Source organism: Gossypium hirsutum, chromosome D03 (genome assembly GCF_007990345.1).
Source record: "Gossypium hirsutum isolate 1008001.06 chromosome D03, Gossypium_hirsutum_v2.1, whole genome shotgun sequence".
Classification (NCBI taxonomy): Eukaryota; Viridiplantae; Streptophyta; class Magnoliopsida; order Malvales; family Malvaceae; genus Gossypium; species Gossypium hirsutum.
In genome coordinates, this window is record NC_053439.1 from 49,677,835 (window position 1) to 49,704,356 (window position 26,522).

The 26,522-nt window shown below is 33.9% G+C and overlaps 3 protein-coding genes across 7 annotated transcripts; 1 reads left to right on the top strand and 2 right to left on the bottom strand.

Annotated features, from left to right (window-relative positions):
* The first annotated feature begins 1,202 nt into the window (after positions 1-1,202).
* LOC107927146 (dolichol kinase EVAN) lies at positions 1,203-5,831 on the top strand. Of its 2 annotated transcripts, XM_016858152.2 has the most exons (14): positions 1,206-1,503; positions 1,630-1,742; positions 1,900-2,106; positions 2,231-2,335; positions 2,435-2,505; positions 2,598-2,678; positions 2,750-2,964; positions 3,313-3,502; positions 3,613-3,678; positions 3,937-4,025; positions 4,114-4,228; positions 4,872-4,923; positions 5,036-5,136; positions 5,347-5,831. In XM_016858152.2, the coding sequence occupies exons 1-14, from the start codon at positions 1,319-1,321 to the stop codon at positions 5,458-5,460; spliced, it is 1,704 nt and encodes a 567-aa protein (XP_016713641.1). In that variant the 5' UTR covers positions 1,206-1,318; the 3' UTR covers positions 5,461-5,831. The 2 variants fall into 2 exon arrangements, with proteins under 2 accessions (XP_016713642.2, XP_016713641.1); XM_016858153.2 differs by lacking the exons at positions 5,036-5,136; positions 5,347-5,831 and having other exon boundaries at positions 1,203-1,503; positions 4,531-4,923.
* An 8,635-nt stretch (positions 5,832-14,466) lies between these two features.
* On the bottom strand, positions 14,467-18,086 carry LOC107927093 (ABC transporter F family member 1). Of its 3 annotated transcripts, none has more exons than XM_016858066.2 (6): positions 17,949-18,086; positions 17,569-17,825; positions 16,810-16,883; positions 16,496-16,706; positions 16,162-16,396; positions 14,467-15,958 (listed from the first exon to the last, which is right to left on the bottom strand). In XM_016858066.2, the coding sequence occupies exons 2-6, from the start codon at positions 17,791-17,793 to the stop codon at positions 14,901-14,903; spliced, it is 1,803 nt and encodes a 600-aa protein (XP_016713555.2). In that variant the 5' UTR covers positions 17,794-17,825; positions 17,949-18,086; the 3' UTR covers positions 14,467-14,900. The 3 variants fall into 3 exon arrangements, with proteins under 3 accessions (XP_016713555.2, XP_016713554.2, XP_016713553.2); XM_016858065.2 differs by having other exon boundaries at positions 17,569-17,819; positions 17,891-18,085; XM_016858064.2 differs by having other exon boundaries at positions 17,569-17,801; positions 17,891-18,083.
* Positions 14,467-26,307, bottom strand: LOC107927094 (ABC transporter F family member 1). Of its 2 annotated transcripts, XM_016858069.2 has the most exons (7): positions 26,151-26,307; positions 25,796-26,043; positions 25,001-25,074; positions 24,687-24,897; positions 24,353-24,587; positions 23,039-24,133; positions 14,467-14,781 (listed from the first exon to the last, which is right to left on the bottom strand). In XM_016858069.2, exons 2-6 carry the CDS (start codon positions 26,009-26,011, stop codon positions 23,076-23,078), a joined length of 1,794 nt encoding a protein of 597 aa, XP_016713558.1. In that variant the 5' UTR covers positions 26,012-26,043; positions 26,151-26,307; the 3' UTR covers positions 14,467-14,781; positions 23,039-23,075. The 2 variants fall into 2 exon arrangements, with proteins under 2 accessions (XP_016713558.1, XP_016713556.1); XM_016858067.2 differs by lacking the exon at positions 14,467-14,781 and having other exon boundaries at positions 22,704-24,133.
* Positions 26,308-26,522: the final 215 nt, after the last annotated feature.

Consider the following 26,522-nt stretch of genomic DNA (forward strand, 5'->3'; position numbering starts at 1 on the left):
TTTAAAAATCTTCATAATTTTTTTATTTTTTTTCTTAAAAACAATTATGCTATTTTAATTGAATGTTTAATAACTTTATATTTTTTCCTTTTATTAAGTTTATTGAGGTATTATATATTTATTCCACCAACAATATTTAAAAAATTGCCACATACCTTTTTTTTTAATATTTTACTATTACTTTATAGGACATTTGCCAACTCCTAATTTTGTTTGTGGTGTTTACCAAATATTCTCCGCCCCCTCCCTTTTTCCAGATGACATGACAGCCTAAATTTTTTACATGTGGCATACTTATCCTATCAACACATGGCAATGCAATTTATCTATATATCCATTTTTTAAAATTAAAAGAAAATAAGATTTTAAAATATTTAAAATTCAAATTCAAATATATAATAAATAATTAAAATGCAATTCAAGTGAATAAATTAATCAAAATGATACAAATACAACAAAAATAATTAAAATATGATAAAAGAATTGAATAAGTATATAGTCTAAATATATATAATAAATTAACTAATGGTACACGTAATATGCAATGTATATTAAATTAAATAGCATAAATGAGTACGTGGTTATTATATAAATGAGTATAATAATATTAAAATATAAAATTAAATATTATATAATTACATGATATTAATATTAATAAATTATTACAATATACATATACGAGTTTATGCATATCATATAATATTATTATATAATAAATTATACAAAACTTATCATTTAATTAAGTGTATACTAACATAAACATTAATATATTAGTAATAACAATTGATAATGATAAATATATTAATAATAATGTGAATAATTATCTATTGAGTATATATCATATATATAGTAATCGGTGTAGTAATAAATTATACAAAACTTAATATTATATACTAATAATTTTTAAAAACAAGTATTATATATAAAATTTTTAATTCCCGCGAAATATTTGTATAAAATTGAGAGTGAAATTTAGAGAATAAAAATTAAGTGGATTAATTTTCATGCATTGACTTGATAATTAAAATATTTATCATTCTAAATATGATTTAAACTAAAATTGCGCTTACTATTAAAACTTTATCACTTTTATAATTAAAAAAAATTTTGAGTAAATCTGGGCTAAAGAATATTCAAGAAGGTGGGTCCCATAGCCAGGCCACAGTCCAACAAAATTGCGGGTCTAGCAAAATTCGATCCGATGGACCTCGATTTCCGAATTCTGAAAATCCAACAATTGAAGATAATTTTATTTATTTACTTTTTTTATTATTAGTTATTATCCAATCGATTCCCGTGTAGAATCGTCACCGTTTCCATGGCGATCTCGCCGTCGAAGGCGATGAACGGAGAGAGAGCCGTGGTTCTCATCTTCGTTCTCCGTGTTTTGTCCTCTCTCCCACTCGCCCTCCTTCCCCACGCGCTCTCACTTTCTCTCCTTTCCCTCTTCTCCCTCGTCGTCGAGATCCGCGTCGACGATTCGCCATCCCTCTTCAAAACCAGGTAAGAACAACCGAAAAAGAAAGAAAAAAGATTTTCAATTCGAGAATTAGGGTTTTAGAGAATCTCAATTCGTTAAATTCTTTAATTTCTAAATGTTAAATTTTGAATTTTTGTTTGTTTTGTTAGGTCAGGTGCTTCATCAGGAATAATATTAGGAGCAGTTACGTTGCCAACTGTAATGCTATCGAAATTGATCCAGCTTTCCAGAGCTGTCTCTTTGCAACAAATTGAGATTGGAGGTACTTCATTTCTGCCTCGAAAAAGATTCAGGAGCAGTTTTTTAAATGACAAATTATGGGTTCACTAATGAATTCTACAAGGAATTGTAGGGGATAGATATATATAATAAAAGTATGGATTACTTTGATGTTTTTGTGTTCTAAACTTTGTATATAGAGCTTGAACACATGACAATGCAATTTTGGGCTGCATCGGCTTGTAGCTGCGGTGTGCTTATATTCCTCTTCATAGTTACATGGTGTGCTGCCAACAACAAGAATCCCCACTTCTCCTGTAGTGTTTGGGATGCGAAGTTTAGCTTAAGCTGTGTCATCTTATATTCAGCTGTTTGCTGTATATCGCTTGCCACAATATCTCATACTGGTGAGTTAGTTGTTCTGTCATGGTTCTATGTTTTCCGATTCATGCATTGGGTAAGCTGTGAAGGTTTAAATTAGCATTGGTTTCTTGCATTGTGTAACCAATGGTTTCCTTTTTATGCATACAGGATTTAACACAGCTTTAAAGTTACTGTGGTTGCTATGTCATGGATTTGCAACAGTTAAATTAATTCAACATCTTCTCTCTACATTCCCATTTTGTGCTTCAATCGGTTTGTTTCATGCTACTGTTTCTTTATGTCAACTTTTATGACTGAAATGTTTGTTATTGAGCAAAATGGAAATGTTTTCTGTGTCCCTTCATAATGCAGGGGAAGCAAATCTGGTGACTTCAGGTCTTGTACTCTATTTTGGTGACATGCTGGCATGTACTATTTCAAAGGTTAGAGCTGCTTTATCATACAGATACAGCATGCTATGGTTGAAATCTCCTGCAGGCTTAGCTTTTTAATGTTAACGACATTGTTAGAACAGGTTTGTAGATTGTTGATTCCACCAGAGTTGGTATCCATACGATATGGAATTAAAAGAAGTGAGATAGGTATTGTTATCCAGGTACGGATCTTCAAGTGTTGAAACTTTCATAAATGGTCTAGCCGGATGGTAAGAGTTGTTTTTATATGCAGGGTGTGCTGCTTGGACTTCTTATTTTTTCAGCAGTATTTAAATTTCTTATCCACTTATGGGAATACTTCTGGGGAGCTAACAACTCTGAATCGAGAGAAAGAAAAGAAATTTGGAGACCTCTTATATTTTTGACTTCCCTTGGATTTATCATGATTGCAGTTGCACCATCTTGGATGATGATTGTCCTAGATTTTGATGTACATCCTGTACTATGGTATAACTTTGCTCAAATATTTTCTCATTACAACTTTTGTTTATCCCCTTCACATTTGGTGTTTGTAATATAATCTGATATGGAGGTAAGTAGATGTTTATGAAGAAATTTTGGTGACTTTAAATTTAACTGTTTGGTGATGTATATAGATATTATTTATGGAATTGCTGGTTTGCTTGCCTTGGTATTTGATGATCCTATGTTGCTCTGGTGATGGATAGTGAAAGAAAAGAGCAAACTGATTTATGCTAATACATGACTTTAAAGAATTATTGTTATAAATAAAGATAGCTTGCTTTATCTCCAACTTTCCAATTATCTCATCTTTACATCATCTTTTTTTAACAGGATATTCCAGTTTATATTTTCGGAACCTTTTAAAAGACTTTCACTATGTATCTACTGGTTGGTTTTGATATATGCATCTGTCTTGAGGTTCTACAACATTTCTAAGAATAGTAAGATTGAGAGGATTCTTCTTCGGAAGTACTACCATCTGCTGGCTGTTCTAATGTTTTTGCCCGCTCTGATTTACCAGGTGAGCATACACTTGAGTATCATGTATAAATTATTTAACAACTTTTTGCTCCTTCGTCCTTGTACTTACTTGCTTAGATGTCATATTGACTTTATAATTTCTTTTTCCAGCCAAAATTTCTTGATCTAGCATTTGGTGCTGCTTTGGCTGTTTTCTTGGTATTAGAGATCATTCGAGTAAGTTCACTAAACTTCGCAAATATTTTGTAGTTGACAATTTATCAAGTAATTATGTCAGCCAAAGTTGCTCTATTTTTTGTCCAAATGTTCACTAGTTAAGGATTTTAAAGGGTAATACTTTTGCAAGTGTCATAAGTTAGCAACCATATCCTAGTCCTTACAATTTACAGTCAAGGTTTATGTTCACTAATGTACTGGGGAACTGCTGGTTTTTTAGAAGTTTCTTGGTTGATGTAACCTTTCCTTTGTAGCCAGGTTTGGAGAATTTGGCCTTTAGGGCAACTTGTACATCAATTTATGAGTGCCTTTACTGATCATCGTGACTCAGATCTTATCATTGTCAGGTATGACATTTTAACCATTACTGGAAACTAAATTGCATATATTTGTTGCAAGCAATCCTAAATAAGGTCCCTTTTTTTGCTTATGTAGCCACTTTTCACTATTGTTGGGATGTGCACTTCCTATCTGGATGTCCTCTGGGTTCAATGATCGACCTCTTACCCCTTTTTCTGGAATTTTAAGCCTTGGCATTGGAGATACGATGGTGAGTGTGATTACTATTTTTGCCATTGTGGCCTTAAATTTCTTGGATGTTTGTTCTTCTCTACCACGTCTTCCCTCTCCATCTTCAAATAATTTTGCTAGCATGTTCTTTACTTTTTACTTAATAAAGAAAATGGTCGCATTCGGATCCTAATTATTAATTCTTGTTGATATTGTGCTACATGTCACAATTATTATGATGTTTTCACTTGCTGCTCTTTTGGTTTTCATTGATGTCAAATTTGGCTCTTGAACTAAAATCTTTTACAATTTTGGATTTGCTCAATATCAAATAATTGACAGTATGAACTGCTTACATCCCCATGCAAACGTGGCCAGTGTTTCTAAACCTAGGCAAGCATTCTACTCCGAGCCAATCCAAAAAGAGAGAGAAGGGGAAAGTCTTAGCGATTTTATAAAGGATTAAAAGAACCACCAGGACTGCACCATCACTAGTGCCATTATGAGGGAACCCCAGGGGGGTCGAACTTATGATGGCTATATTACAAAATAATTTGAAACATAATTGAGAATTAGCAGATGTATAAATATGAAAAGGTCTAAGAAGTAATAAAATTGGCTGCCTGCATGGTGCTCCTTCCAAGTGGATCATAAATATGTGATCATTTTGCTTTTATGCTTAGGCATCAATGGTTGGCCACAAGTATGGTGTCCTTAGGTGGAGCAAAACTGGCAGTTAAGGATTTTCTTTCTTTATCTCTACTTTTATTAATTTTTAATGCTTAAGCTTTCTTTTGAGGGGCTTTACGACATACCTGCTAATTCTAGCAAATTTCTTACTCTTCAGAGAAAACTATTGAAGGCACTGCAGCTGGTATAACATCTGTCCTTGCTGCTTGCTCTGTTCTGCTTCCACTTTTGGCATCTACCGGTTACTTTCTAACTCAGGTCTCTCTCTCTCTCTCTCTCTCTCTCTCTCTCATCCTACATGTCTCTTCAGGATATTTCTGTTATTGTTATATGTGCTTATATAACACTGCTGTTATGTTACGTGAATTGCATATATAACACTACTATATGGTTCCATGGGCATGGTTTAATGTTTGGATTATTGATACATAATGGATATAGTGACGACCTAAATTCCAATTTCCACAGAATTGGTTCCCTATTTTCATAGCCGTGACCACAAGTGGTTTGTTGGAGGCCTACACAACGCAACTCGATAATGCTTTTATACCACTAGTCTTCTACAGCCTTCTTTGTCTGTAAATGCACACTTCGACCTTCAAAAAGATACAGAAATGGTTACAAACAAATCCTTCCCCACATGCTTCCATTTGGACACTTTCTTAAAAGGAAAAAAAAAATCATTTATTAGAAGCTACTAACCGCCGTCAGGGAATCCCAAGAGCCTGTTGTATGGCATGCCATTTGTAGTGTCAAAATAAAATAGAAATGCTTGGAAGATGAGGCATCAAAAAGAGGTGAGTTGCATAAAATGATTGGTTTGTAGAGTTAAAAGATTGTTTAGTGCAACTTATTACATGAATAGAATTACTTTTACGTCATATATTGTGTCATTGTAATATTTTGAAAACAATTTTTTCTAACATTACTGTTAGTATTTCTTCTTTTGGGAATCTTTCTGCAACCACGATCATTTTAACAAGTCATGGTGCAAATATTATTCATAACTTGTTTGATGTTTCCCTTATTGAATCACTTTGAAACCAACTTTTTGTTTTATCTCCTGCCTTTCATTGGATAACCGATCTTCAAGTTTTTGTTAAATTCAAGTCGAAAACGTTTTTCTGTAATATAATTATCAAACTTTGTATTTTTCATTTCAAAATATTATACAACTCTCAACAGGAAAAAATTCATAATATTAAAAATTGGAGTCTGAATTTTGAAATAAAAAAATATAAAAAAAAAGAATTTTTTGAGGGATTAATCTCAAATGTAGTAAGAGTCAATAACTTAGGTCTTGGGAGTATATTAAAAAAATCAGTCCTGTTTATCAAAGATGCGCCGCAGTGATCTATAGTAGGAAGCACAACTTCAAGGCATATTTTCAATGCTGTCGAAACAGTGATTTGAGATCACTAAATTCGACAAATGAGTAGAAAATATTATTAATTTAGTGAGTATAAGTTAAATGTGAAGTTAGGAAAATTTTTGAAATAGTAAATGGTGTACTAGAAATAAATATTAAAATAATTAGAATTGAAAATAAGGTATCCAGACCTCAGAGATTTTAAACCGAGCCATAAATATTGTTATAAATATTTATGGAGTGTTAAAAAGTTGGTATTAAAGTTTCGTCAAGAAATTTTAAAATTCCGATAGTTAATTAAATAAAAAGGGCTAAATTGTAACAAATACAAAATTATGGGAAATGATTAAGTAGCTTAAATGATAAAATAAAGAGGGCTTAAAAGGAAAATAGACCTAAGGTCTATTTGGGCTGGACGGGAAAGGCATGAAATCAGCAAGAAAATAAGGAGAATTAAGGGCAAAATTGGAATATTGTAAAATTTATTTAATAAAGCTAGGATTAAAGTGGAATTATCTAGATTTCTCTTTATTTTTTTGTATTTTCGTCAGAAAAAACACTATAGAAGGGTTTCCTTAAGCTAGTTTTTCATATTTTTACTGCAAGTAAGTTCAATTCTTGATTATTTTTTGAAATTTTTGTGTTTTTGTGACTTTTACAACTAGGTTCACTTGTTGAATTTATTAGTTTTTTATTCTATGAAAGAAATTGAAAGTTGCTATGAGTATGTGCTGGAAGTATATAATGATTTAGTATGAAATTAGAGCTTTAAATTGTTTATATGTCGATTTTATTGAAAGAATTGAATAGAAAGTGAACGTTTAGGACCTAATAGTAAAAGAGTTTGAAGTTAGGGTTTTATGTGGAAATTCTGAATTTCAATAGTTGTAAAATAACTTATAATGTGTAGGTAAAGTACTAATTGAGAAAAATTATCTTAATAGAGGGGTTAATTGAGTAAGGACTGAATTGTATGAACTGTGAAATTTGGGGCAAAATGGAAATCAACATTTTGCACTAAAACAGTTTTGGACAGCAGCAATAGTCTAACTTTGAAAAATCACCAAAAATTTTGGGAATCGAATTAGAGGATGAATAAAATATGAAATTAAAGCTTATTGAGTCTAGCTTCTCATAGAAGAAACGGTGTAAGCAATGAAATTATAAATCATAAGATATAATAAATTTTGTGCGACAAGGTCAGAAAGGTTTGGGGTTCCCCTGTTCTGACTTTGGAAAATCATAAAAAATTAAATAAAAATAATTAGGAGCTTAAATTTATATATTTAAAATCCTAAATGAGTCTATTTTAAAGAGAAACAAATGAGAACATTATCCAAATCCCGTACGAAGAGATAATTAATTTTTAGTGAAGAAGGGTCAGAACTATTAGACAGCAGAACATAGGTGACTTTAAAGAATAAACTGTACTTATTGGCTAAACCAAAAATTCTGAAAATTTTATGGTAAGAAGATATGTGAGTCTAGTTTCAGGGAAAATTAGTGTATCCTAATTTGGAGTTCTGTAGCTGAAGATAAAAATAATTTAGTGACTATGACATTGATGGACAACATTGAATATATATATAAGTAAATAGTGAAATTATAGATAATGTTACTTATAAGCGGGTTATAAACATTAAGGATGTGAAATAGATTAAATTTGAAGTCAATACTCATAAGTGAATGATTTTACAATGATATATCGAGAACCCGAAGCAAGTCGAGGAAAAGAAAAAGTAGTTTATTAGTCCCTAAACTTTTACAAATTATGCAAATCGACCCAGGTAAGTTCATATGGCTGAAATTTAATGATTAAATGTTAATTTCATAAATTACATAATGTATTATGAGATATATTTGTTGATGAATTGAGAACAAAACAATAATGCGAAAACCAAATAAATGATCAAATTGAGCGGAACATCGGATTTGAGTACTTCTAATTAGTAACAAGTGATAAGTAGTAGCTTCAACTACACTTATCTAATCAGTGACAAGTGACAAGTGATAAATGGTAGCTTTAGCTACACTTATCTTATCAGTGACAAGTGATAAATATGATCCGTGTAAGACCGTGGCAGGGCTATGGCTTCAGAAAGTGATAAGTAATCATACGCAAGACCATAGTTATACTATGGCAAAGTGGAAGTGAAGTACTCAATTTTCCGTAACTGTTCCCTAATTTGATTAAGGATGGTAAGTGACAAATGAGCCCAAAAGAATTATAGTAAATGGATAAGTGGTAGTGAGTTTATACCAGGGGACTCACCAATGATTATGGTTGATAGGTAAACTTAGTAATTATGTATAATGTATAAGTGTATGAATGTTTGGTAAGATTTATGTTTTATGCCTATGAATTTACTAAGTTTCTATAAGCTTACTTGAGTGTATTCAATGTCTCTTGTAGATTGACGTGAAAATATACGGAGGATCGAATCAACACTGAGGATCACACTATCCAGATTATCTCCGGTAGCTTTTGTAAATTTCCTTTTTGATTTATTTGGCATGTATATGGTTTGATGATTATATAAATGCCAAAACTTGTTTAATGAATATGTATTAAAGTAAAGAGTGATGAATATGTTAAATGGTATAATTATAATAGAAGTATTATTTGGTATCAAATTGGTTGAATTGGATTGGTTGGTTTGGATTGGTCTCGGTCTTAAAATTGCAGGGAAGGTTGGATATTTATAAAGGGATTATATTGAGTTCATAAAAAAAATTTGGAATTTTGCGAAAAATTTCCTATGGTTTCGATTTAATCCCGGTTTGATCTCGAAGTATGCTTTGGGCTTTGGAGACCCCTCTAAAGGACGTCATTATATGTTTAGGTAAATGAATAGTAATTAACTTGTAATAACGGAAAATTAATTCGGTAAACTTCGGTAATGCCTCGTACCTTATTCCAGTGACGAATATGAGTAAAGGGTGTTACATTTAGTGGCATTAGAGCCCGATTTAGCCGGTTCTCAGAACATGTGTGATATGTAAAGTGTTTAGAAATATATGTCATATAAATCTATGATAGTATGATGTGTATGATCCGATCTAATCTTTTTTATTTTTATAGATACTCTTCGATTATAAAGATGTCAGATAGACCTGAACGTACTGAGCAGGAAGAAGTTAACACTAGAATACAGATTTCTGAACAAGAAACAAGCAGTGACGTTCCGATTTCCTTAATGCGAGAGAAAGAATGAAAGATTATGATTTATGGGATTATGAATCAATGGTATACTGAAACGATGCAAGAAAAAAATCAGGCTCAACCACCTCCTCCCCCTACTGCTCTATCAATGGTACCCCCTGTTGCTCCTCCACCTCCTACAACGACTGAATCCTGTAAGTGTTCTCCATTGGAAAGGCTTAGAAAACTTAGAGCCGAAAATTTCGAGGAAGGACTGATGGTGACCCCGTCAAAGCTGAATACTAGTTACAGAGTTTGAAAAGAATTTTTAAAGAAATGGCTTGTTCACCAGATGATTATTTGAGATGTGTTATGTCCCTATTGAAAGAAGAAGCTTATAGTTGGTGGGAAACGATTGAGGCCGTGGTACCTACAGAGAAACTTTCTTGGGAATTTTTTCAAAATGAATTTAAGAAGAAATATATGGGCAAACGGTATTTGGATAAAAAGAAAAGGGAATTTCTCGACCTACGGCAGGGAAATAAGCCAGTGGCTGAATACGAAAGAGAATTTGTCTACCTCAGCAAATATGCCCGAGACATTGTACCTACTGAAGAAGAAATGTGTATTATATTTGAAGAAGGGTTAAATGATGATATTAGAATGATGATTGGGAGCAATGAAATACGGGAGTTCGTAGTTCTGTCAGACCTTGCTCAAAAGCTCGAATAAGTATATAACAGAAAAATGCAGCGGGATGGGAAAAGTAAAGAGCCATTCAAAAAAGGTGCTTATTCTAAGTCTTACAATCCCGCTGCATTTTTTTTGAATGACTCTTTACTTTTCTGATCCCGCTGCATTTTTCTGTTATATACTTCTTCGAGCTTTTGAGCACGGTCTGACAGAACTACGAACTCCGTATTTCATTGCCCCCAATCATCATTCTAATCTCATCATTTAACCATTCTTCAAATCTAGTACACATTTCTTCTTCAGTAGGTACAATGTCTTAGGCATATTTGCTGAGGTAGACAAACTCTCTTTCGTATTTAGCCACTGATTTATTTCCTTGCCGTAGGTCGAGAAATTCCCTTTTCTTTTTATCCAAATACCGTCTGCCCACATATTTTTTCTTAAATTCATTTTGGAAAAATTCCCAAGAAATCTCCTCTATCAGTACCACGGCCTCAATCATTACCCACCAACTATAAGCTTCTTCTTTCAATAGGGACACAGCACATCTCAAATAATCATCTGGTGAGCAAGCTATTTCTTCAAAAATCCTGATCAAACTCTATAACCAGTATTCAGCTTTGACGGGGTCACCATCAGTCCTTCCTCGAAATTCTTCGGCTCCAAGTTTTCTAAGCCTTTCCAATGGAGAACGCTTACAGGATTCAGTCGTTGTAGGAGGTGGAGGAGCAACAAGGGGTACCATTGATAGAGCAGTAGGGGGAGGAGGTGGTTAAGTCTGATTTTTTTCTTGCATCGTTTCAGTATACCGTTGATTCATAATCCTATAAATCATATTCTTTCATTCTTTCTCTTGCATTAAGGAAATCGAAACATCACTGCTTGTTTCTTGTTCAAAAATCTGTATTCTACTGTTAATTTCTTCCTGCTCAGTACGTTTAGGTCTATCTGACATCTTTATAATCGGAGAGTATCTATAAAAATAAAAAATATTAGATCGGATCATACACATCATACTATCATAGATTTATATGACATGTATTTCTAAACACTTTACACATCACACATGTTCCAAGAACCGGCTAAATCGGGCTCTAATACCACTAAATGTAACCCCCTTTACCCGTATTCGTCACTAGAATAAGGTATGAGGCATTACCGAAGTTTACCGAATTAATTTTCCGTTATTACGAGTTAATTACAATTCATTTACCTAAACATATAATGACGTCCTTTAGAGGGGTCTCCAAAGCCCAAAACATACTTCGGGATCAAACCGGGATTAAATCAAAACCATAGGAAATTTTTCGCAAAATTCCAAATTTTTTTTATGAACTCAATATAATCCCTTTATAAATATCCAACCTTCACTGCAATTTTAAGACAGAGACCAATCCAAACCAACCAATCCAATTCAACCAATTTGATACCAAATAATACTTCTATTATAATTATACCATTTAACATATTCATCACTCTTTACTTTAATACATATTCATTAAACAAGTTTTGGCATTTATATAATCATCAAACCATATACATGCCATATAAATCAAAAAGGAAATTTACAAAAGCTACCGGAGATAATCTGGATAGTGTGATCCTCAGTGTTGATCCGATCCTCCGTATATTTTCACGTCAATCTACAAGAGACATTGAATACACTCAAGTAAGCTTATAGAAACTTAGTAAATTCATAGGCATAAAACATAAATCTTACCAAACATTCATACACTTATACATTATACATAATTACTAAGTTTACCTATCAACCATAATCATTGGTGAGTCCCCTGGTATAAACTCACTACCACTTATCCATTTACTATAATTCTTTTGGGCTCATTTGTCACTTACCACCCATAATTAAATTAGGGAACGGTTATGGAAAATTGAGTACTTCACTTCCACTTTGCCATAGTATAACCATGGTCTTGCGTATGATCATTTATCACTTTCTGAAGCCATAGTCCTGCCACGGTCTTACACGGATCACATTTATCACTTGTCACTTGTCACTAATCAGATATGTGTAGCTAAAGCTACCACTTGTCACTTATCACTTGTCATTTGTCACTTGTCATTGATCAGATAAGTGTAGCTAAATCACTTATCACTGATCAGATAAGTGTAGCTGAAGCTACTACTTATCACTTGTTACTGATCGAAAGTACTCAAATCTGACGTTCCGCTCAATTTGATCATTTATTCGGTTTTCGCATTGTTATTTTATTCTCAATTCATCAACAAATATATCTTATCATACATTATATAATTCATGAAATTAACATTTAATCATTAAATTTCAGCCATATGAACTTACCTAGGTCGATTTGCATAATTTGTGAAAGTTCAGGGACTAATCAACTAGTTTTTCTTTTCCTCGACTTGCTTCGGGTTCTCGATCTGTCATTGTAAAATCATTCACTTATGAGTATTGACTTCACCTTCACTCTATTTCACATTCTTAATGTTTATAACCCGCTTATAAGTAACATTATCTATAATTTCACTATTTACTTATATACATTCAATATTGTCTATCCATGTCATAGTCACTAAATTATTTTTATCTTGAGCTATCTTGAGTTATAGAACTCCAAATTAGGATCCGCTAATTTTTCATAAAACTAGACTCACATATCTTCTTACCATAAAATTTTCAGAATTTTTGGTTTAGTAAGTACAGTTTATTTTTTAAAGTCACTTATGTTCTGTTGTCTAATAGTTCTTTCCCTTCTTCACTAAAAATTAATTATCTCTTCGTACGGGATTCAGATGATGTTCTCGTTTGTTTCTCTTGAAAATAGACTCATTCAGGATTTTAAATATATAAATTTAAGCCCCTAATTATTTTTCTTTAAATTTTTTTTATGATTTTCCAAAGTTATAACAGGGGAACCCCAAACCATCCTGACCTTATCTCACAAAATTTATTATATCTCATTATTTACAATTTCATTGCTTAAACTGTTTCATCTATGAGAAACTAGACTCAATAAGTTTTAATTTCATATTTTATTCATCCTCTAATCGCACAATTTTTGGTGATTTTTCAAAGTTAGACTACTGCTGCTGTCCAAAACTGTTTTAATGTAAAATGTTGATTTCTATTTTGCCCTAAATTTCACAGTTCATACAATTCAATCCTTGCTCAATTAACCCCTCAATTAAGCTAATTTTATCTCAATTAGTACTTTACCTACACATTATAAGTTATTTCAAAACTATTGAAATTCAGAATTTCCACATTAAACCCTAACTTTAAACTCTTTTACTATTAGGTCCCAAACATTCACTTTCTATTCAATTCTTTCAATAAAATCGACATATAAACAATTTAAAGCTCTAATTTCATGCTAAATAATCATATAATTTTAGCATATATTCATACCAACTTTTAATTTCTTTCATAGAATCAAAAACTAATGAATTTAACAAGTGGACCTAGTTGTAAAAGTAAAAAAAAACACACAAAAATTTCAAGAAATAATCAAGAATTGAACTTACATGCAGTAAAAATATGAAAAACCAACTTAAGAAAAGCCTTTTATGGTGTTTTTGCTGATGAAAATGTAGAAAAATAAAGAGAAATCTAGATAATTTCACTTTAATCCTAGCTTTATTAAGTAAATTTTGCAATATTCTAATTTTTTCCTTAATTCTCCTTATTTTCTTGTTAATTTCATGCCTTTGCTGTTCAGCCCAGATAGACCTTGGGTCTATTTTCCTTTTAAGTTGTCTTTCTTTTATCATTTAAGCTATTTAATTATTTCTCATAATTTTACATTTGTTACAATTTAGATCTTTTTGTTCAATTAACTATCGGAACTTTAAAATTTATTGACGAAACTTTAATACAAGCTTTTTAACACTCCATAAATATTTATAAAAATATTTATAGTTTGGTTTAAAATCTCCGAGGTCTTGATACCTCATTTTCGATTCTAATTATTTTAATATTTATTTCTAATAAACTATTCATTATTTCAAAAAATTTTCAAACTTCACATTTAACTTATACTCACTAAATTAATAATATTTTCTACTTACTTGTCGGATTTAGAGATCTCAAATTACCGTTCCGACACCACTAAAAATTCAAGTCATTATAAGTATAGATTAATTTTAAATTATTTAGTGATAAAGGAATATTTAGTTTCGGATTGACTTCTAGCTTTTGAATTTTTTCCATTTTAAAATTTTTATCCATTTAATATTGTAAAAAGAAAAAGAAAAAAGAATGAAGTATGTACTATTCTACAACACATTACCTAAAATTGAACATAATCTCAGTTCCATATCATCATCACAAACCTTCACAAAAATATTTTTAAAAAAAAAGCAGGAATTAATATGAATAGAATTAAAAACGAATTCAAACTTACCAAATTCAAATACTTTATCACAATTATTTAATCATTTCAAAATAATTATGAAATACTGCTATGTATGTAGGATATAATTAACAGAAATACTAGTATTTCGTAGAGTTAATTGCAATAAGTATCTATAAAATAAACGACAAAATTTAAGCTACTCTTTATATTATAAGTATCACCGAAAAACCAACCTCTCGGAGAAAGCAAACCCAGGCTTGAAAAGCAAAAGGCACCAAATGCCTGCTTTGCGAAACCCACCAAACAGAGGTCACGAAAACTCGATGGCTTCAAACAATAACAAAGCCTTTCCTCGTTACCTCTGCTCTATAAAAATACTAAATAGCAGCTACTTAGCTTAATCCACCGCGCGAGAATAACCCATCTGGGATGGTGGACACCATCTGCTTTAAAGTTATATGCTAATTACCGCTTTGCTTCAATCAGATAAACCAGCTTTACTCTTGAGATGCTGCTTGAAGTCCATGATGTCCCCTTCCCATCGTGTTGCAGCTTGATTTTCACACACCCATATCTCCTCGGCTACCTGGTTTATCAGCCGGAAATCGTGACTCACCAGTACCAACCCACCGTCCCACTCGTTCAATGCTTCCGCCAGTGAATCGATCGTCTCGATATCCAAATGGTTAGTGGGCTCATCTAGCAGCAGCAAGTGGGGTTGTCGAAATGCTAACCACGCGAAGATGACTCGACTCCTCTGTCCATCGGATAGGTTCTTCATTGGCATCACTTGCGCTTTCCCTGACAATCCAAACTTCCCGATTGCACCTCTCATCTTCTCTTCCTCATTTCCAGGGTATTCTCTTATCATGTACTGGAGAGCTGACATTTCCATATCCAGTTTCTCTGCCAAGTGCTGATGGAATTGCGCAATTCGCAGATGGTTATGCCGTCGGACCATTCCATCAATAGGAGTCAATTCACCTGTCATCAGTTTCAGCAGTGTACTCTTCCCTGCACCATTAGGTCCTACTAATGCTATCCTTGAGTCCAAGTCTACCCCAAAGTCCAAGTTCTTGTAGATCAGATTCTCAGGCGTGTATCCGAAAGTAACTTCCACAAACTGCAGTACCGGTGGAGGAAGTTTTCCGACATCAACAAATCGAAACACCAGAACCTTGTCCCTGACTACCTTCTCCGTGAGTCCACCTCGCTCCATCTTTGCCAATGTCTTCTCCTTACTCTGTGCCTGCCGGGCTAGTTTGGCTGACCCGTGACCGAAGCGAGCAATGTACTCCTTCATTGAAGCAATCTGTTCCTGCTCCCACTTGTATTGTTTCATCTGGTTCTCTTCCAATTCAGAACGAGTTTGAACGTACTGATCGTAATTGCCAGTGTACAACTTAAGTTTTTTGTTTTGCATATGGATAATGTTTGTACAAACTCCGTTCAGGAAATCCTGGGAATGTGATACCACAACAAGGATACGATCAAATTTCTTCAAATTTTCTTCCAACCAGACACAAGCTTCTAAATCTGTTTCCAATTAAACCAATTGTAAGCATCAGAATAGAGAATCATAGTGAAAATGTTCTCCACGTCAAACTTTTGACGTCTAACAAAATGACCAGTAAAGACCCAACTAAAAGATTGGTGGCGTGGATTCATGAATAGACTTAAATTAATTAAAAATATTAATAAACAGCATGACATACACATAAAAAACACGAAATACCTACCTAAATGATTGGTTGGCTCATCAAGCAAAAGAATGGTGGGATTCATGAATAGAGCTCGTGCCAATGCAATCCTCATTCTCCAACCACCAGAGAAATCTTGGGTTTTCTTTGCCTGCATCATCTTGTTGAAACCGAGGCCAAATAAAATTTCAGCAGCACGTTTCTCAGCAGTTGATGCATCCAAGGCATCCAATCGCTCATAAATACGTTCAAGCGCCTCTCCACCACCATCATCCTAAAACAAAATTAATGGATAAAAATACAGAAAATGAGGTTATAATGCATGTTTTTGATGAAACTTAGCATGATTACAACACTGGGTTTGCTGAATAACCTGTGCTGCCAAGATTTCTGCTTCTTTCTCCAACTTCAACCTCTCTTCATCACAACTTATGACAGCCTGCAATGCAGACGTATCTGAAGCTTCAATCTCCCTCGTCAGGTGATAGATATCCATGTGCTCCGGAATTGGAAGTTCACGCAACCCTATTGCAGTAAGCAGCGTGGACTTCCCACAACCATTTAATCCTAGCAAACCATAGCGTCTGCAAAGATAATATGAAATAGACGGTGGTCTCATCAGATAAATATCCCAAACAAGATTTTACAATGAATATTCCGAAGCAACATGATACAAGGTCATCAGACCTGCCATAATTAAGCTCCAATATTGAATCAACAATAAGATCATGTCCGTGGAAAGTAACTGATAAGGACTCTATCTGCAACAAGAAAATCAATTCAACATCAATATAAATTATGATTCAAGGACACATCTTGAACATACAGAAAGGTTCTTTTACCTCCAATAATGGAATCAGTCAAATATATCAAAACTTTTTAACTAATTTGTCTATATTCATAAATGGATCATCCAAACTAATGAATCGTTCCAGTATTAATTTTTGGAAGCTAAAATACAAGATTTACACTTTTCTTCTTTCCCTCAAACAATTTAGCATAAAAAGAAGAGTATGCTTCAAAAAAATTATTTGGAGATATCCTATTTTTAAGCATATTTTGTTCGGGTTGCCTGGCAGCATCGAGATTTTACTGTATTTAATAAAAAGTCCATATTAAGTCTGGGTTTTAAATCTTCAAATGGATCATGATTTCAAATTTTGTAACTTAAAATATGACTAATTTAGTAAATGATACGCAAGTGTACTGAACAGATATCGAGAAGGTTTTGAGTTACTGTTTAGAGAATATGATTTATTTATTTTCGTATATGATTTCAAATAAGATTCTGATTATCTTTAGGACTTCGAGTGGATTAATTCCTATTCATTGATTTCGGTTTAAGGAGTTCAGGCATGCGATTAGATATTACTTAACTGTTTTTTAAGAAACAAATCAAATACAATCCCATTTAATCTCACAAAGGAAGGAATCCTTCCAACTTACACGAATATCTCGGGAAAGAGGATGCGAGCAGAGAACACCGGTACAGGTCCGATCGGATATCTGGAGCATACTAACTTTATCAGAAACCTTATCAACGCCGTTCTCCGCGGTCGCCGCAGCTGCCGCCTTGGAAGATGCAGCGGCTGCAGCAGCCTTCCCTCCTCTCTTCGCAGCGGCAGCAGCCTTCTTCTGAGCAGCCTTCTTCTTGCTCGCGTCCGACACCATCTTCAAGTCTAACAACCACAACAAACCTAAAACTGCAATTAATGCAAAAAAGAAAAAAGAAAAAAACAGGAAAGTTAAATCCGAAAAGAATCAATACCTCCGATAGTAGAGGGAAGATCAGAGAAGGTGATAATGGATCAAAAGTTTGGACGTACGGAAATTTGGTGCTACTGTGCGTTGCTGGAGAGATACAATTAGACGTAAAACTCCGAAAAATAGGGTTTCTGAATTATAAAAGCTTTCAGAAGAGAGGAGAGAGTTTTGTTTTTGAAGCGAGTAAGAATGATGGAAAGAGGTGAGGACACGTGTACGGTTTCGTTTTTTAACGGACTTCAATTTGCCTCTCTATCTTCCAGCCAAACGGTGTCGTGTTATGTTTATAATTCAACCACGTCTCTTTTATGTTTAACTTTGACTAAAGGTTTTATTCACATTTTAGCCCCCAAACTTTTCGCGTTTTCCCAAATAGGTATCTAAACTTTTTTATCCCAAATAGGTACCTGAATTTTAACTCCGTTAACTTTTTTAGTCCAAGAGAATAACGTCGTTTGGAAAAATTCCTGACCAATCCAGCTTTGGCACGTGTATTGTTTTTCCATGTCAGACATTTAAAAGAAATTAATAAATTATTTGTGAAAAGATAAAATAAATAAAATATTTAATGTACATAAATGTTTTACTACTATAAAGTAACAGGGAAAAAAAGATTATATTCATATGTTTGTTTTCTTCTTGTTCTATTACAAGAATCTTGAAAAAAAAAATCTAGATTTTGTTTTCATTTCCATCATCCATTTTCTTTATCAGATTACTAGTGTACAAACCCAAAATTTGCCCAACCCATATACAAATAATAAAATCAAAAGTAAACTAAAACCAAAATAAATGAAACAGGCCTAAATTATCAAACCCAAAAAAAGGCCCAACAACCTAAAAGTTAACCCTAGCCCAAAACAAAACAAAAACAAAACCCAAGGCAGCAACCAAGCCTTAGCCGCCGCACCCCAACGGCAGTCCCCGTGCGCTCCACCTTCTCCACGCATGCCGCCACGTTCTTACCTGTAAAGGACTAGGAGAGTCCAATAGCAACACAAACAGTGTAAAAGTAGGGAAAATAGGAAATTTCGGGCTATAAAAAAAGCTATTTTAACACTCACAAATGAATCAAAAGAAATTGGAAAAAAATCAGTTCAAATATCGGGCATTCTCAAAGGTAGTTATTTTATTTTTTCAGCTTATTTATTTATTATTTTTCTCTTTTTTATTAAAAAATAAATCGAAAATACAAAGGGTAAAAATCATACTTTTATTGCGGAGGAGGTGACCGATTCCGATGAAAATCAGCGTTCTATAGGTCTGGGGATTGAAAAAACTAAAAAAATAGTGACTTTTCATTTTTCGGTCATCGCGGGCGGCGGCACCGTCGCCGGCGATCGGCGACTGCCGTGGTGATCCGATGACCGGACATTGGCTGGAGGGGGAATGCTGTGAGAGAGTTGAGAGAAAAGAGAGTTTTTTTTTAAAAAAGGAGGCTACAAATGTTTTTTAGGGTTTTTTGTTTACTTATATAGACACCTCAAAACGACGTCGTTTTGGGCTTGGCTTCTGATGCCCAAAACGACGTCGTTTCACTCCCTTGACCCGAGCGGTGACCCGACCCAGGGGAAGGATCCGCTTATTTTTGGAATTTAGGTTATTCACCCTTTCGGTCCTTCCGCTTTTTTGGTTTATTTGAATTTAGTCCTTTATTCTTTTTTTATTTTATTGATTTGGCCATAAAACTTTTACGTGTTTCAATTTAGTCCCTGGCTCGCTAGAAGGGACATGTGTCCAGGGAATTGGGTTATTTTTCCATTTTGTCCTCAACCTTTGTGCGCCATTTGACTTTAGCCCTCTTTATTTATTTATTTATGATTTTTACCCTTTAATTTCAGTTTTTTGTCCCGATTTAGTCCCAAACCAGTTAGACTTCAATTTATTTTTGCCTATTATTTATTTATTTATTTATTTTGAACTTATATTATTTATTTTAAATTGTTCTATTATTATTTACTTTAAGTTTTTTTTATATATTATGCATTTTAAACTATATTAAATTATTATCCATTTATATATCCATATGTTATTGGTTTTAATTCTAGTTTTATTTTAAATTTCATCTATATATTATTTATTATAAGCTATATATATTTTCTCCTAACATTATTATTACTTATTTTATATTTTCCTATAATATATATACCACAATTTTAAATACCTTTATATATATATATATATGTGTATTATGTTATGTATGTGTGACTTTTTTTTTAAATGATTTTATTTAAACTTGTTCTATATATGTTGTCTTGTTTTGAATTAATTTGCATACTCGTTGTTTCTAAAAAAAGGGTTTTTTAAGTTTTTTTTTTTAAATTGTTCTTATAATATATTTTTTTTAAATTGCTTTTGCATTATTTGCTTGATGTTGTTCTGTATCATTTAGATTTTCCCACTATTCATCTCATTTTGGTATGAATGTAGATATTAAAAAAAATTGTTATGTGGTATATGAGATTATGGTCTTTATGTATATTGTATTGCTTATTTGTATCTATTGATTCTTAATCAATTGTTAGCATGTTTTAGCTTACGAACTATCATTTCATATTATATATCGTTATCTCATTGCGTTTCATTTGTAAAAAGGGATTATGTATCATTAAGGCATTAAAATCGTTTTATCCGCAAGTTTTCAAAATATTCGGTGTTCAAGATTCTCGAGGAGATTGTGCCCTAACTTACTGGGCTTCAATTTTCTCCGTTGAATTTAAATAGCCAATTATCCTTTTTTCAATAAAATCGTAAACATTTCAAGATTAAAACTTACTCTCGGGAATTCAAAGGGTTGTGTCCCAACTCACAGGATACGACATTTTGTTATCTCGAGACGAGATTTTTTTTTTAACAAAAGCAAATTAGTGTGTAGTCGTCAAAACTTCAAAGAATCGTACCCAAAGTTACGAGGTTTCGATTTCTTCATAAAAACAAGATGACCAAACTTTTTTTAGTTTTCAAATTAATAAATTTCAATAAAGATTTTAAAAGGAGAATCGTCTTTTTAATCTTTTTCATTTGACCTTAAGACATTAAATAATTAATTCAGTACCAATTTTGGGCGTTACGAGAGTGCTAATCTTTCCTCGTACGTAACTGACTCCCGAACCCGTATAACGAATTGGTTTTTTATATTGCATGTAAAAAAATTGAATTCGTTGGAATCAGATTCTTTTTTATATGAATTGGATTGAATTTTTTTTTTTTTAATTTTAATTTCACAAAAAAAATTATGGCGTACAAAGTTTTGAATTTCGTATTTATCAAAAATTTTTTATAAGTGGCCCATTGAACTTCTAATTTAACAACCCTTCCACTTTCAACATCTATTTTAGGTGGTTCGCATCCAATCAATATAGCTCGTCGTGTCTTCTCATTAATGGATTTAATATATGCTTTCATGCATGCTTTCCAGAACGCATAATTGTCAACACCTAGCCTCCTAATTGTCAACACCTAGCATAGGAGGTTTAGAAGTAGATTAATCTTCTGTAGTTTGAGTTTAGCAATACTAGGGATCTCCACTAACTACTTAAGTGGTAAATTCTGATACCAATTGATATTTTAAAATAGTTGTTGAGATATAAGTTATATGCTTGAAAACACTACGTGAAATAGAAAATAAACAAATGATACAAAATTTGTCTACGCAGTTCGGTTTCCCTACATCTACAGAGTCTAGCTCAATGAGAAATATTCACTATCTTTAACACTTATAACAAGTGATCCTCATCTATCATCCATTCATGACAATTTCTTCACCTTTGTACCTTAAAATGAACCTCTCAAATCATAACACAAAAAAATTTACTATCAAAAGAGTGTACCTTTCCTCGGTGCACTCAATCAACATTATTTATGGTTACAAATCTTTTCAGGGGCTTTGAAACATGACAGATGCTGCATTGAAATATTATTCAAAGTTGATTTAATGTTTTTAATAATAAGCATTTCAGGTTTACAATTTAAGCAAGTTCGGGTTTAATTTAATCTCATTTGTTTTATTTCATACGAAGAGATAACATTCCAATGGAATTTGGGTCTCTTTCAGTCTAACCCAGCAGCTTCTCCAGATTTTCCTTCAATCTCCATTGCGAACCCCATCAAAAATACTTCACCAAAATCCAACCCCAAACTCGAACAAGTTTTCAAACAATTCCCTCATCATCTCTATTTGAAAAAGTTTAAAAAGCTTAAACGGGACAACACGTTTCTTTCCTTTAATTCTTTCTAATCTCATTCTCTGTTACAACAGAAGGCTAAAAGAACAAATTTTATACTAGGATTCTATTGAATTCCAATTTACTTCAATTCTAAAATGAATAATTTAATTAGTAAATTTGCAATGGCGTCATGTGGCTTACAAGCCTTTGTTGCTGGAACAGCTTAGAGAATCCTTTCCGGTTTGTGCTCCACTAAAATGCATATCCCTGCATCATCTGAACATGCTTCCATCATGCGCTCCCTCGGCCAACAGCTCTCCTATAAACAACTCTCAGAAAAATGATCAAAGACATCGACGCTGACGGTGATGGGTTTATTAATTGCGAGGGATTTGTCTAGCAAAATACCAAAGGAGTCGATTCCAACGCAGCGAGAAATTTTGGATGAAGCGATGAGAGAAGGAAGGAAGCCAAAGATGATTTCGGTTTTGGGGGAAGATTTTGATGAAGTTCAAGAACTTTTGGATGGAGAAGATGGGAGAGTTTAGGGAGCTTGCGGCGTAAGAGAGGGTTGATTGAAAATATTGGGTTTAAGAAAGTCTCTGTACTTTTTTATCCTTCTCATGCATTCTGCATATTGTAATGCTTAAATTATTCATAACCCTCTTTCTTAAAATAGAGAATAGAAAATATTACACGCATAACACAGTTCAATCTGAAAATCCAAGTTAATGCAAGAAAAAACAAAAAAGATGGGAAACACAAAATACAGCATAGGAATGATTATATGATGCCATATCCTCAGCAGCACAATGCCTAAAGAGCTTTAAACCTAGAACAGGTATCACCGAACAACCAACCCCTGGGAGAAAGCAAACCCAGGTTTAAAAAACCAAATGGCAACAAATCCTGCTTTGCTAAACCCACCAAACAGAGGTCACGAAAACTCGATGGCTTCAAACAATAACAAAGCCTTTCCTCGTTACCTCTGCTTTAAAGTTATATGCTAATTACTACTTTGTTTCAATCAGATAAACCAGCTTTACTCTTGAGATGCTGCTTGAAGTCCATGATGTCCCCTTCCCATCGTGTTGCAGCTTGATTTTCACACACCCATATCTCCTCGGCTACCTGGTTTATCAGCCGGAAATCGTGACTCACCAGTACCAACCCACCGTCCCACTCGTTCAATGCTTCCGCCAGTGAATCGATCGTCTCGATATCCAAATGGTTAGTGGGCTCATCTAGCAGCAGCAAGTGGGGTTGTCGAAATGCTAACCACGCGAAGATGACTCGACTCCTCTGTCCATCGGATAGGTTCTTCATTGGCATCACTTGCGCTTTCCCTGACAATCCAAACTTCCCGATTGCACCTCTCATCTTCTCTTCCTCATTTCCAGGGTATTCTCTTATCATGTACTGGAGAGCTGACATTTCCATATCCAGTTTCTCTGCCAAGTGCTGATGGAATTGCGCAATTCGCAGATGGTTATGCCGTCGGACCATTCCATCAATAGGAGTCAATTCACCTGTCATCAGTTTCAGCAGTGTACTCTTCCCTGCACCATTAGGTCCTACTAATGCTATCCTTGAGTCCAAGTCTACCCCAAAGTCCAAGTTCTTGTAGATCAGATTCTCAGGCGTGTATCCGAAAGTAACTTCCACAAACTGCAGTACCGGTGGAGGAAGTTTTCCGACATCAACAAATCGAAACACCAGAACCTTGTCCCTGACTACCTTCTCCGTGAGTCCACCTCGCTCCATCTTTGCCAATGTCTTCTCCTTACTCTGTGCCTGCCGGGCTAGTTTGGCTGACCCGTGACCGAAGCGAGCAATGTACTCCTTCATTGAAGCAATCTGTTCCTGCTCCCACTTGTATTGTTTCATCTGGTTCTCTTCCAATTCAGAACGAGTTTGAACATACTGATCGTAATTGCCAGTGTACAACTTAAGTTTTTTGTTTTGCATATGGATAATGTTCGTACAAACTCCGTTCAGGAAATCCTGGGAATGTGATACCACAACAAGGATACGATCAAATCTCTTCAAATTTTCTTCCAACCAGACACAAGCTTCTAAATCTGTTTCCAATTAAACCAATTGTAAGCATCAGAATTGAGAATCATAGTGAAAATGTTCTCCATGTCAAACTTATGAGTCTAACCAAATGACCATTAAAGACCTAACTAAACGATCAGTGGGCCATGAAGAAAAAGAGTGGCGGATTCATGAATAGACTTCATTAATTAAAAATATTAATAAACAGCATGGCATACACATAAAAAACACGAAATACCTACCTAAATGATTGGTTGGCTCATCAAGCAAAAGAATGGTGGGATTCATGAATAGAGCCCGTGCCAATGCAATCCTCATTCTCCAACCACCAGAGAAATCTCGGGTTTTCTTTGCCTGCATCATCTTGTTGAAACCGAGGCCAAATAAAATTTCAGCAGCACGTTTCTCAGCAGTTGATGCATCCAAGGCATCCAATCGCTCATAGATACGTTCAAGTGTCTCTCCACCACCATCATCCTAAAACAAAATTAATGGATAAAAATACAGAAAACGAGGTTATAATGCATGTTTTTGATGAAACTTAGCATGATTACAACACTGGGTTTGCTGAATAACCTGTGCTGCCAAGATTTCTGCTTCTTTCTCCAACTTCAACCTCTCTTCATCACAACTTATGACAGCCTGCAATGCAGACATATCTGAAGCTTCAATCTCCCTCGTCAGGTGATAGATATCCATGTGCTCTGGAATTGGAAGTTCACGCAACCCTATTGCAGTAAGCAGCGTGGATTTCCCACAACCATTTAATCCTAGCAAACCATAGCGTCTGCAAAGATAATATGAAATAGACAGTGGTCTCATCAGATAAATATCCCAAACAAGATTTTACAATGAATATTCCTAAGCAACATGATATAAAGTCATCAAACCTGCCATAATTAAGCTCCAATGTTGAATCAACAATAAGATCATGTCCGTGGAAAGTAACTGATAAGGACTCTATCTGCAACAAGAAAATCAATTCAACATCAATATAAATTATGATTCAAGGACACATCTTGAAAATACAGAAAGGTTTTTTTACCTCCAATAATGGAATCAATCAAATATATCAAAACTTTTTAACTAATTTGTCTATATTCATAAATGGATATTCCCAAACTAATGAATCGTTCCAGTATTAATTTTTGGAAGCTAAAATACAAGCTTTACACTTTTCTTCTTTCACTCAAACAATTTAGCATAAAAAGAAGAGTATGCTTTAGAAAAAATATTTGGAGATATCTTATTTTTAAGCATACGTTGTTCGGGTTGCCTGGCAGCATCGAGATTTTACTGCATTTTATAAAAAGTCCATACTAAGTGTGGCCTTTAAATCTTCAAATGGATCATGATTTCAAATTTTGTAACTTAAAATATGACTAATTTAGTAAATGATACGCAAGTGGACTGAACAGGTATCGAGAAGGTTTTGAGTTACTGTTTAGAGAACATGATTTATTTATTTTCGTATATGATTTCAAATAAGATTTTGATTATCTTTAGGACTTCGAGTGGATTAATTCCTATTCATTGATTTCGGTTTACGGAGTTCAGGAATGCGATTAGATATTACTTAACTGTTTTTTAAGAAATAAATCATATACTAACATTTTCTGCAACAATAAAAAAAATAGAAATAAATCACATTTATTCTCACAAAGGAAGGAATCCTTCCAACTTACACGAATATCTCTGGAAAGAGGATGCGAGCAGAGAACACCAGTACAGGTCCGATCGGATATCTGGAGCATGCTAACTTTATCAGAAGCATTATCAACGCCGTTCTCCGCGGTCGCTGCAGCTGCCGCCTTGGAAGATGCAGCGGCCTTCCCTCCTCTCTTTGCAGCGGCAGCAGCCTTCTTCTGAGCAGCCTTCTTCTTGCTTGCGTCGGACACCATCTTGAAATCTAACCACCACAACAAATCTAGAACTGCAATTAATGCAAAAGAAAGAAGATTAAATTCGAAAAGGATCAATATCTCCGTTAGTCGAGGGAGGATCAGAGAACGTGAAAATGGATCTAGGGTTTGGACGTACGGAAATTTGGTGCTACAGTGCGCTGCTGGAGAAATACAATCAGACGTAAAACTCCGAAAAATAGGGTTTCTGAGTTGTGGAAGCCTTCGGAAGAGAGGAGAGGTTTGTTTTTGAAGCAAGGAAGAATGATGGAAGGAGGTGAGGACACGTGTACGGTGATATCTCCACCGGTTTCTTTTTTAAACGGACCTCAGTTTGCCTCTCTTAGTCAAAACAAACGTTGTCGTTTCGAGGTTATTAATTCAACCACGTCTCTTTTTTGGGTTAATTTCTCCATACATCTCTAAATTATTATTAAATTTCAAATTCATCTCTATGCTTCAAAACATCTTTATTAAATTTAAAACCCCTTGATAGGCCTATAGAATGCAT